Source organism: Marmota marmota, unplaced genomic scaffold, assembly GCF_001458135.2.
Source record: "Marmota marmota marmota unplaced genomic scaffold, marMar, whole genome shotgun sequence".
Classification (NCBI taxonomy): domain Eukaryota; kingdom Metazoa; phylum Chordata; class Mammalia; order Rodentia; family Sciuridae; genus Marmota; species Marmota marmota.
Genome location: NW_025999900.1, coordinates 28,262,965 through 28,275,447, shown reverse-complemented (window position 1 = coordinate 28,275,447; position 12,483 = coordinate 28,262,965). Strand labels below are relative to the sequence as shown.

The 12,483-nt window shown below is 33.3% G+C and overlaps 1 protein-coding gene across 4 annotated transcripts in view; it reads left to right on the top strand.

The window, feature by feature from the left end:
• The window catches only part of Scfd1 (sec1 family domain containing 1), a 92,991-nt gene that overhangs the window by 20,610 nt on the left and 59,898 nt on the right, over positions 1-12,483 (top strand). For all 4 annotated transcript variants that reach the window (XR_007345827.1, XM_048798719.1, XM_015491774.2 and 1 more), the window contains exons 8-10: positions 1,651-1,706; positions 2,702-2,787; positions 5,207-5,306. Coding sequence is in view for 3 of the 4 variants with exons in the window: in XM_048798719.1 (XP_048654676.1) it covers positions 1,651-1,706; positions 2,702-2,787; positions 5,207-5,306 (242 nt within the window). In the remaining variant the exon portion in view is untranslated. The remainder of the gene's footprint in view (positions 1-1,650; positions 1,707-2,701; positions 2,788-5,206; positions 5,307-12,483) is intronic.

Sequence of the window (12,483 nt, the reverse complement as noted above, 5' to 3'; positions counted from 1 at the left end):
GATCTTTGATTTCTCACCTCAATAATCTCCTGTTTTCTGCTTAGTCTTTTTTCTGTGTGCATGTAAAGTACCCTCAGGACAAAAGCTGGCCAAACATGTATTGCATCTCAAGTGATTCACTTCTTTGAAGAGTTTAATTTCTATCCACTTTCTGTCTGAGCTCTCAATGCCCTCAAATGAGTTGAGTTTGTTTTTGTTGTTGTTTTTTAAAGACAATACGTATGTATAACTAGTCATTAAACAGATAATTATCTTTCTATTTTGCCAGCCTATACTATCTCCAAATTTCTGCCTATTGCTAGGGGTATTGTGGGAATAAAGCTTATTTTTGTTTGGTGATGCTTATTTTTGCTTGGTGATAACTATGTTTTCAAAGTAAGGATAGATTAGAAAAGAGATGTATTAAGGCCACTGACGTGTTAGATAATAAAGGCCACCTTTATTATATATGGAGTGCCCAAAAGTGACTTTTCTCCTTCAAAGGAAAAATTGAAATTACTACTGCTCTGACCTAGAAGAATATTAATACTCAATTAAGGTGTGGGGGGGGTAATTTTTCAGAACAGTATCTATAATATTTTTGTTTTTCATACATGTGCATACATACACAGGCTTATTAGATTATATTTAGAAAACAACCTAAAGGAGTCTATTTCAAGTTCTTAATGATGACTATTTGGGGTGGTGGCTAAAATTAAGACTTTCCATATTTATAATATAATTTAAACCTATATAACCTAGGCCATAAGAAGAAAACATCATTTTCAAAATCTTGCTAATATTCCATGTTTCTACATTAACAGTTGACAAGGTGTGTGTTCCTATAGAGTCTAAAGTGACACAGCTTCAACATGTGATCATTACAGTGTTTTTAGTTTGTTTCAGTAGATTTCCAATGCAATGATTTTGTCTGTTACTTTAATATTTCAGCCTTTACTAACATGTATTGCAATAATAAAGGACAAGAGAAATTAAGAAGTCCAGTGAGTTGATTTGGTAATCAACTGAGGTGGCCCAATTTTAAGAACATTACACATGAAGAATATATTTTCTATTATCTTTTAAATTAGTGTTTTTTAAGAAGAAAATTCTCTGTTAAAAAAGATCCTCAGTTGTTAATTGGTAAAATAAAAAATTGCAATTCCAAACTGCAAAATTGGCTAAGGTCTTTTCATTCTTTTGGGTCAAATTAAACTGAAGTCTTCAAGAGTAAGCTTATTCTTTGAAACTACCTGCAAAAGGTCAAAATGTTGATTTAGTCAATCTATTGGGGGGTGGGAGGGAATCAGTGACACTGATTAGGTTACTTAAAAAATGTTTTTTTCATGATCCGTGTTTTCTTTATTAATGAGAAGGTTCATTTCTGAAACATTACTTTTACTCTTGAGATTATAAATCCTTTTATGTAGCCTGAAATTATATACATCTATTTATTATATATTATGTTTTTTGTTTTGTTTGGGTTTTGTTGTTTTTGTTGTTGTTTTTATTTTGGCAAAGTATATATATATATATATATATATCACATAAATTTACCATTTTAACCATTTTCAAATGTTTTTCTTTTTATGTATGTTTTGATGATGTATTTTATGAACATCCATTTTAATTGTGAGCCAAGATCATCACTAACATTTATTGTTAAAATAGGTGCTGTTCCTATCATCAGATGTTCAAGAGGAACAGCAGCAGAAATGGTGGCTGTGGTGAGTTTATGCAAATTGTACTTGAATATAAATAATACTGTGTCGATTGTTTCCCCATAAGTACCTCATGTGGTTTTGTTAATATTAAGCATTTGATTATTATAGGTTATATATTAAGTACCAGTGACATACTTTTGTTTTATTATATTTGGATTCCACAAAAGATTAAAAAAGTAATCATTTTTGTACTTCTATGTGACAAATTATTTACTCTAATGTACTACTCCAGCCTATTTCTTTTTTTACTAAAATATAAATTCCTCATTCAGCTTTGTATCTCCAAGCAGTATTTTACACTTATTTTTCTCCCAAATCATTTAATATTTAACTTCACTGAGCAGTATTTATTATGAAACCTGACCATTTTTAAAATAGTGAAGTACATTTTAAAGCTAACCCATTCTCAGAGTAAAATATTCGGTATAAGTTGAACATTTCACAAATTTCCTTTAAAGATTAAGGGAAAAAAAAGATAAAGAATTTCTGAAAAGGAAAAAGGCAAGTGTTATGTAAGATAGGAAAACACATTAACATTTTGTAAGTAGTATTATCCCAAATGAATCACTGACTAATGGAGGGCTGATTTCCTGTATATTCTTTATTTCTTGGGCCTGTCGCACCCTACACTATTCTTTCCATTCCCACCAACCCAAATGAGCATTTTCTTTGTGTAGACATCTTCCTTGGAACAACAGAGCCATGCTTAGGAAGAGAGGGTGAGTCATTATTGCGAAGTGTTTCCTGTACCAAAAGTAAAATTTGTGAAAAGTGCATATTCATGAAATGACCTGAGTCACTGTAAAAAAGACATTGATATTTTTCAAACGAAAGTTATAATGATAGTAAATAGTTAAGCTAAAATATTTAAATTTTAGAATTGCTATTTTATAAAGAAATTCTAAACTTCTTGGTTATGAGACTTAAGAATAAAGTAAATTTCCCTACATAAAAAGTTAAAAGAGAGTTTTGAGTTAATTTACATTTTGATTTTTCAGAAACTAGATAAGAAACTTCGAGAAAATCTAAGAGATGCCAGAAACAGTCTTTTTACGGGTGACACACTTGGAGCTGGCCAATTCAGGTATTATGTTAGTTAAATACTTACAGGACTGAAAATAAAACATGTAGAAGTTTTGTTATTTTTCTTGTATAATAGAGTACCCTTATCCTTATAGTAGGAATTTGTTTCTTTTTAATCAGGATCAGAGTTTTGACTCAGATAGTTCTTATTTATAAAAATGGAATTTTTTATTCAAACTATCTTCTTTTGATAGAAATTTCTATTACATCTTATCATCTAAGAGAAATTTTTCTGTTTTATATGATCTTGAAGTTCAGAGCCATTTCAGTTATCATTAAACCGCATGATAATTTAAAAAGTGAGAAACTTTAAATACTTACATTTGTTTCTATTTTTATTATTAAATTTCTGTTTTTACATTGCAATGCTAATAGCTTATGTTTGCAAAGTATTTCTGTCATTGTTAACATTTCTAGCATGTGTTAGTAATGCTAAAGTCACTGCTTAATTATTAGTGTTGTATTATAGTACATTTTGATTATTAGTAGTAATGGAGAATGTTGAAATGTAGTAAAGAAACCTGCTCAAAACAACAAAAAATTGTTTTGTTTTGTTTTTTGTGGTAGTGGCCCATGGATGCTCTATCACTAAGCTACATCTCAGCCCTTTTTCTTTTAAATTTTGGGACTAGGGCTTGCTACATTGCCCAGACAAGCCTTGGACTTGCTCTTGCTTCAGTAACCAAATATCTCTAGGATTACAGGCATGCACCGCTATGTCCAGAATGCTGAGGATTACTTATAAAGAAGAGACAATATTTTTGGAAAATTAATTCTTACTCCCACTTTGGTGAACTAATGAGCTAGTGGGATGAGGAGGAGAAGTCCAGTGAAATGACTGCCCACTAGCAATACAATTTCATGATAAATGTTCATATATTTTATTTCAATTCAATTTTGATGGTTTTTATAGTCTTATATACTGCTGCTATAATTCATAGTTCACTCTAACATTGTGTTTCAATTGCTTGGCCATCTTTATTCCCACATTATTTTAAATTGTTCTCTGATTTAATTGCTGGTCCTAAATATTCTTCAAAAATTTTCTCATTAAGCAGAGCAGAAACATCACATTTTCACCTGATTTTTGTAACCAGAAGTAGACATTATATTATCCTTACTTAATAATTGCCTTTTCATATAGCTGGGGCGTAAGCCTTAGAAACTAACATCAAGGCACTATTTTTTTTTTTAAATTTATTCATACTACAATATATTTGTCTTGTTTCTTAATTTGTTAGATGTGTTTTATTTTATTTTAATCAGCAACTTGTTGGACTGTTGTTAAATATACTTGAATCTACCCATAAGCTAGTGATTCTCAATCAGGGCACCTTTTGTACCCCACAGACATTTTGTGCAGAAACATGTCTGGTCGTCACAACTGGGTAAATGCTACTGGAATTTAGTGACATGCAATGCTAAACTTCCTATAAGACAAACCTTCATAATGTCAGTAGTGCTGAGGTTAAGAAACGCTGCTATATACCATCCTCCCTTGCCTTCAACCTATCTCTGGAGTAATCAGTAATAGCAGGGGATGAGGGTGCCACTGTGACTACCCAGTCAGTACAGTGGGCGTAAGTTCACTGACCTATGCCCAGAAAGGTGTAATGAGTTAGTAAAATGATCAGATTTATCTTGCAAAAGGAAATGTGTATACTTAATATACTCAGATAACAGTGACTTTTGAAACCTGGAGTGTACTTCTTTCTGATAAGAATACCACCTCTGAACAGTATCTCTAAAACTTCTATAGACATCTGGTAACCAAATGACTTTGTGCCTCTATTTGCTTTTAGTCTGTTCCTTATCTAAATTGTAATATAAAGTGTGTATGCCTTGTCTGTTAAGTGAGTACTTATATAATTAAGTACCATTATGGCTTAACTTTTTTCATTTAGTATATTATAATGGGATATGGTTTTTTGAGACTCTTTTCTAGAGTCCACTATTTTGGATTTGTATTTATAAAAAAAAAATGTTGTAATTCATAACTTGTTAAACTGTCAAACATCTGTGTAAATTTATAAGATTCTGCTCTTTTTCATTTTTTTTCCTGAATCTGATAATATTTATTCCTTTTTGCCCTTTTTTGAAAAATGTGAAACTTATATGAGAAGACCAGCAACTTATTTTAACTACAAAAATTATTTTGTAAAAGTATTTGTACGGATTATGTCCTTGAAGAAATTTCCTTGAGTAATACAGTCTAACATTATGCATAGGTTCTAAGTAATCCAAATCATTACCATAATTGACTGAATATATTCAAAAAATATTTTAAAGCAGAGTATTATGGAGTTCAAAATCAGCATATTGTTTTTATCAAAATGGCATACACTACATAAAGTATTAGAAAATTTTAGATGTATACATTGCCATCAAGATTTATATAATTTTTTTTAATATATTTACAGCTTCCAAAGGCCTTTATTAGTCCTTGTTGACAGAAACATAGATTTGGCAACTCCATTACACCATACTTGGACATATCAAGCACTGGTGCATGATGTACTGGTAAGAGGCTAAATGTAGCACTCATTACTGAAATGTGGTAATGTTTGAGTTGATATGGCTACAGAAACAAAGTTGTGAAGGATAAAGCTGAAAAATATGAAAAAATAAAATTAATGATGTTGATGCTAGAGAATAGTGAAAAATTAAAGTTTAAAATTCCAAATTTATGATCTTTATTATAGGATAAATTCATGGTATTGTTGACAGTGACGGGAAAAAATAATACAGGAAAATGAACAACCATGTTTTTAGTTGTTAATTTTTCATACTCAGTAAATTTTATCAAAATTAAAAGATGAGCTTTCCCTAAGGAAAAAAAACTGTAATTTCTCTCATTTCTGTAGGAGTCAGTTAAACCTCATTTTATGCTAAAATAAATAACTTTTAAAATATGTAATACTATATGTTTTCTGAAATAATTCCCTATATCTAATTTTATACTTAAAATTAAAAAATTATATTTATACATATGTTCATCAGTTAAATATTGTGTTTAGCATGTGATGTACACAGATAAATAAAACACAGCCTCTATTTTCAAAGGCAGTAGAAGGAAAGAAAATATATACACATATAATTTCAAGACACTGTAATAGAATGAGAATAGTCTCCATTTGATAGAAAAATCAAAAGAAGTTTAAGAATTTGAACCCAAATCATTGACTCTAGTATCAGCACTCTAGTTTACTAACTCCTAGCCCAGGCCTTTATGGATTATAGTATATAACAGTATCATTTTAAAAAGATTGCCTGGAATGCACATAAACAGGAAATGAAAGATATGTAATAGATGATTTGGCTTAACAGTTCATTTCTTTGAAATCTAGATATTGCTCTAAAGGGTTTGTTTCAATAAATCAGCTTTAAAATTACTGGCAGAAATTGGCCATTCTACATAATTCTTGGTCCTAGAATCCTATGCCATGACTCTAGAATGCCAAAGAAACACCAACTCAGTAGAGAGGGTGGAAAGAATCAGGAGAACTACCAAATTAAACCCCGAATAAGACATAGAAGCTGGTGGTAGTATGTAAAGTAAAAGGTTGAGTAAGACTGATTCAGTTTAACTCAATTCAGTAATTGAGTGCCTACTCTTTAACAGACATTTTAGATCCTGATGACAGCAATAACAAAGACACAAGTATTCCTCTTTTTGGAGCTTACATTCTAGTAAGAGATAAGAAGTAAAATAAACATTTCAGAAGGTGGAAAGAGCTGTGGAGGAGAATAAAGTAGATGATGGTGAATAGGATTGAAATTTTTAAATAGGGAAGATCTCTCTGAGGAAATGATATTTGAAAAAAGATCTAAAGGAGGTAAGGGCTATATGATTATACAGCTATTTAGGAAAAGAACAATCTAGGCAGAAGGGCTCCAGATACGTTTGAAAGATGGGAAGGCAGGTAGGTAGCTGCACTAAAGTAAGAAATAAGGTTAAATAGGACACAGGAGACTGTATAACACAAGACATCTTAAAGATGTTGACTTTTAATTTGACAGAGAATAGGAGCAGCTACCATTTTGAGTAAAAGTGACATCTATATATATTTTAAGATGGAGGCTATTGGAATTATTTAAGAAAGAAATGATGGTGGCTTTCAGCAGGATGGAGATGGTAAGGATATGATTATCTGATGACTATAAAGTATAGAATTGTCAGTGAGTTGAATGTGAAATCTAAGAGAAAGACCTTAAAGTTGACTTCAAATTTGACCTTTGCAAATGGAAAAATGTGTATTGGATGGAAAAGAAATGGAAGGGGGTATAAGATGTGATGGCTAAGAAGTCACCATTGCATGCAGCAGTGTTAGGGTCATTTGGTGACTTGGGTATCCCACAGTGCAGAGCAAAACAATGACCAAAGTGACTTAAAAAGAGATTGGAAGGAGAAACATTTTAAAACCTTTAAAGATTTTTTTTTTTTTTTTCCCTGTATAGGACAGCTGAGAAAGGCAGTGATTGCTGGATGGGTAATTTGAGTTTAGAAAAGGTTTTTAACTGAAAGACATTTGTGTACCAATGAGAATAATCAAAGAGGAACTGAATTAAAGCAAATTATATCCCATGCTTTTATAATTACGTCAAAATGAATCCTAATATTATGTACAACTAAAAAGAGCCAATAAAAAATGATTTACAATTTTTTTAAAAAGTTAATGATGCAGGAGATGCGAATGTACTGCAGGTGGCAGTGGTGAGTAATGTAGACCAGGATTTCTCAACCTTGGTTTTGGACCTGATCATTCTTTGTTGTGGGGGCTATCCCATACATTGTAGAATGTTTAGCATCAACCCTGGCCTCAATCCTCTATAATAGCGCCAATAGCATTCCCTAAGTTGTGAACCAAAGTGTCTTCACACATTGCTAAACATTCCTGGGGATGGGGGCTCCTAGAAGGAACAATTTTGTCCCTGATTGAGAACCACTATTACAGGCTGTTAATCAGAGTTTCAAAACTAGAATTGTTTTAGAGAAGAGAGTAAGTAAAGGATATTGGAGTAGCACGGAAAATATCTAATCCAGTTCTAAGACCAGTGATATGAGCTGTGTAAGAGGTTTAAAAACAAACAACAGAAAAGTATCTTCTCAAAAGTCTAAAAGGTCTAACTAGCTATTTGGTATTCACTTAGAGCAAAAAAGGTACGTAAGTTGGCAGGGGGTGTTCAAAATGGGAGGTTTTGTTGGTGACTGAGTGTGAGTTTCAGAAGTTATAACAAAAGAATTTCAAGAGTTGGGTGAGAATGGGAGATGAGATATGAGGATGTCAGGGGCTAAGGAGTTAATAGGCTTAGTGAGAAAGTTTTAATTGTCTCCAACCATACTGGTTTGTGGAGCTGTGACTATTGAGTAGGAGCAAGAGGTGAGGGTCTTAGTGAGAGTGTACAGATTAGAGGTCACCTCTTCACTCTTGATGGTTGTGAAATAGAAATTATCCAGATCACTGAGATATTTAGGAATCATTTCAAATTCCTGAACTTGAAAGGTTCCTGACACCTTCTTGACTTCCTTCATGGAGGAAGTTAAAACATAAGATGCTGTGAGTACAGGAGATGAGGCACAGGTACAAATAATTTCAGTGTAAAGAAATATGCTGAGTCTTCTGTCAGAAGAGAAAACTGAGATACGTAACTTAGGGCAGAGATTCCCAATACAGAACACTGCTAACTAATTCAGGTCCTTGATGAGGTTTCACTGTTCCAGAATGAAATGAGAATAATGAGGAGTATTAAGAGATTTTAAATTGGCTGATACACTAATTTTTATTTCCTAGTCTTTAAAATCAAAATTTTTTCTATAAATAAAAAATGATGAAAGAAGACAACAAGGGTTGTTTTTGTTTTAATCTTCACATAGTAAAAAGTTGTCAGTCTTTGAAGAGTTTGGTTATAATAAATGCACAACTTACAGTGACCTAATTCTTTTCATTAATTTTAAAGCATTTTCTATATGTGAACAATAACCATGTTGTTTAAAAACCACTACTTTTTAAAGTTTCTTCAGTGCTCTTAAAATTCCTAATAATTATACCCTTTGCCTCCACAAGATAGAGTAGAAGTTCTAGATAGAAAATGTTAACTTAAATGTTGCAGTTTGCTTTATTTATCAAATATCTTTGTCTAGAGGGGTTGGGGTTGTGGCTCAGCGGTAGAGCGCTCACCTAGCACAGGAGAGGCCCTGGGTTCGATCCTCAGCACCACATAAAAATTAATTAATTAAAAAATTTAAAAAAAAAAAGATGTGTAATTGCAATGCCATAGTATAGGTTGATGCTTTGGGTCCATGGTTGATGTTCTTTTGATCTACTAATCTTTATTACTATAAAACCTCATGGGCAGCTACTGTGGTAGCCTAGTTTTATTTTTATTTTTTTTTATTTTATTTTTTTTTATTTTTTATTGTTGGTTGTTCAAAACATTACAAATTTCTTGACATATCATATTCCACACTTTGATTCAAGTGGGTTATGAACTCCCACCTTCACCCCATACACAGATTGCAGAATCACATCAGTTACACATCCATTGATTTACATATTGCCATACTAGTGTCTGTTGTGCTCCGCTGCCTTTCCCATCCTCCACCATCCCCCCTCCCCACCTCTCATCCCTGTTTAATGTTAATCTTCTTCTCATGCTCTTCATCCCTACTCTGTTCCCAGTTACTCTCCTTATATCAAAGAAGACATTTGGCATTTGTTTTTTAGGGATTGGCTAGCTTCACTTAGCATAATCTGCTCTAATGCCATCCATTTCCCTGCAAATTCTATGATTTTGTCATTTTTTAATGCAGAGTAATACTCCATTGTGTATAAATGCCACATTTTTTTTATCCATTCGTCTATTGAAGGGCATCTAGGTTGGTTCCACAGTCTTGCTATTGTGAATTGTGCTGCTATGAACATCGATGTAGCAGTGTCCCTGTAGCATGCTCTTTTTAGGTCTTTAGGGAATAGACCAAGAAGGGGAATAGCTGGGTCAAATGGTGGCTCCATTCCCAGCTTTCCAAGAAATCTCCATACTGCTTTCCAAATTGGCTGCACCAATCTGCAGTCCCACCAGCAATGTACAAGTGTACCCTTTTCCCCACATCCTCGCCAGCACTTGTTGTTGTTTGACTTCCTAATGGCTGCCAATCTTACTGGAGTGAGATGGTATCTTAGGGTGGTTTTGATTTGCATTTCTCTGACAGCTAGAGATGTTGAGCATTTTTTCATGTACTTGTTGATTGACTGTATGTCCTCCTCTGAGAAGTGTCTGTTCAGGTCCTTGGCCCATTTGTTGATTGGGTTGTTTGTTCTCTTATTGTCTAATTTTTTGAGTTCTTTGTATACTCTGGATATTAGGGCTCTATCTGAAGTGTGAGGAGTAAAGATTTGTTCCCAGGGTGTAGGGTAGCCTAGTTTTAAATATTTACCTAAAAGTATTTGTGGATAGGCAGTTTATACAGAAGGGATGTAGGCTGGGTAAAAGGCCAGAAGATATCTTTGATTGCATTTATTTTTTTAAATGGGATCATTTCATTATATCTCCATATAGCTTGGATTAAATTTTTATCTAAGTGAGAAAAGTATGTACTATTTACTTACTTACTTTCTTACTTATTGATACTGGGGATTAAACCCCCAGGTGCTTATCTGCTGAGCCACATTTCTGCCCTTTTTTTGTTGAGGGGTTAGTATCACCAGGGATTGAACTCAGAGGCACTCAATCAGTGAACCACATCCCCAGCCCTATTTTATATTTTATTTAGAGACAGGATCTCACAGAGTTGCTTAGCACCTTACTTTTGCTGAGGCTCACTTTGAACTCAAGATCCTCCTGCCTCAGCCCCACCCCACCCCCCAGCCAGTGGGATTCCGTGCACTATTGCGCTCAGCTCTCAGCCCTTTTTATTTTTCTGTTTTGAGACAGGGTCTTACTAAGTTGCTTCGACTGGCTTGGAACTTGAGATCTTCATTCTTCAGCCTCCCAAGTTGCTGGGATTACAGAAAGAATGCTTGATTTGTTATTTGTTAACTTTTAGAAGGAGTTAATACCCTAACAGTCTTTAAAAGCAGTCAGTAAGGTGGTTGATTTTTTTTTTTAATATTATTTTATGAACTAGGGAATTTTTATATCTGAAATATATATCTAACTATTGTAGTCATTCATTTTGATATATAAATTGTCTCATCTTTGGCTCATCCTGGCCTCAGTGTCCTCTTGGCATGGCCCTTTAGTCTTTGTTTGCTTACTTGTTCAGGTGTTAAAAATTTTCTGACTCATCACTTTCATTTTCTCTGCAGACTTGGACTCGGCCATTTCCGCAAAAGCCCTGGTTCCTTTAAATGGCAAATAGGGTTTAAATAACAATCTGGATTACTAGGATTGTTAATCTCTACTGGAATGTCTTTGCTTTAGGCGTTTTCAGTGGTGAGAAAAATAGTACTTTATGGTCTTTCCCATTCTTTTTTTTTTTTTTTTTAATATTTAGTTTTTTAGTTGTAGTTGGACACAATACCTTTATTCCATTCATTTATTTTTATGTGGTGCTGAAGTTTGAACCCAGGGCCCCTGTGCATGCTAGGCGAGCACTCTACTGCTGAGCCACAATCCCAGCCCCTTTCCCATTCTTCAGGAAAGAACCCATTTTGTTATAACTTTATTATAGTAAAGTTATAAAAATACAGTAATGACCATTGATTCTTGTACACAATTTAAAAGCATCAGTGTAGAACTCATCCTGTTTTATCTTAATGAGTATATTTTAATCTTGTTTTACTTGAGTTTTATTTGACAGACTGATTTGTATGAGCCAAAGAAAACATAACTGTTATGTAAATCAGAAACTATACAATTTAAAGCTCATGCCTCGTCATCAAGAATGTTGTTTCTTCAGTCTCTCGAGAACAGTGTTAGTAGAATTACAGATTTATACAATTTTAGCTGGAAGCCCACTGTATTTAAAATGAATGTATCTGTTGTGGAGTGATAGATGGCGAATAATGTGTAACTTTGGTTCTCAAAGCTTCTGGACTCTTCTCATTGAGCGCAGTAGTTATCCATGCTCACTGAAGTAGGAGATTGCTTAATAGTTGTATCTAATTGCTTTCTCAGTAAGAAATAGAATTTCAGTTTCTAAGAACTTCTTCTAAATTAGGGTTTTTAAGGCATAATCACTACTATTGACCTAGAACTGGTTCTGAAGCATTTAGGGACAGTAGAAATAAATTTAGATTACTTTTTGCTTAGGAACTAAAATTTCCCTTCATGGTTATTAGCTTTAGGGAAGAGCTTTGAAACATTAATTTTTCACATAATGCTTTAATTTCTGTCTCTCTGTCTCTCCTTCTCACATGCACGTGTGCATACACACACACACAAAAGAAAACATTTAAAATAGTTAACATGCAGTGCCTTTAGATTGAAACCCTGATGTATTAATCTATTGAATCATGTCTTGTTTTTTAATTGCCTTTGACAAGAGGCAATGAAACTCCTAGTTTCTGTTTAGCTCTCATATCTCAAGTCTGAAGGAAATAACTGATTTAGAAGGGAAAGTATTTACCTCTTCTGGAGAAAATGTACATAAGTCATCACACTTTTTCTTTATCATCTCTTCTCATACTGATGTTATCCCTAGTCTCCAAACTGACTCTTAAGGCAAAAATTTTCTCCAGAAAGTCACATTCTTTTT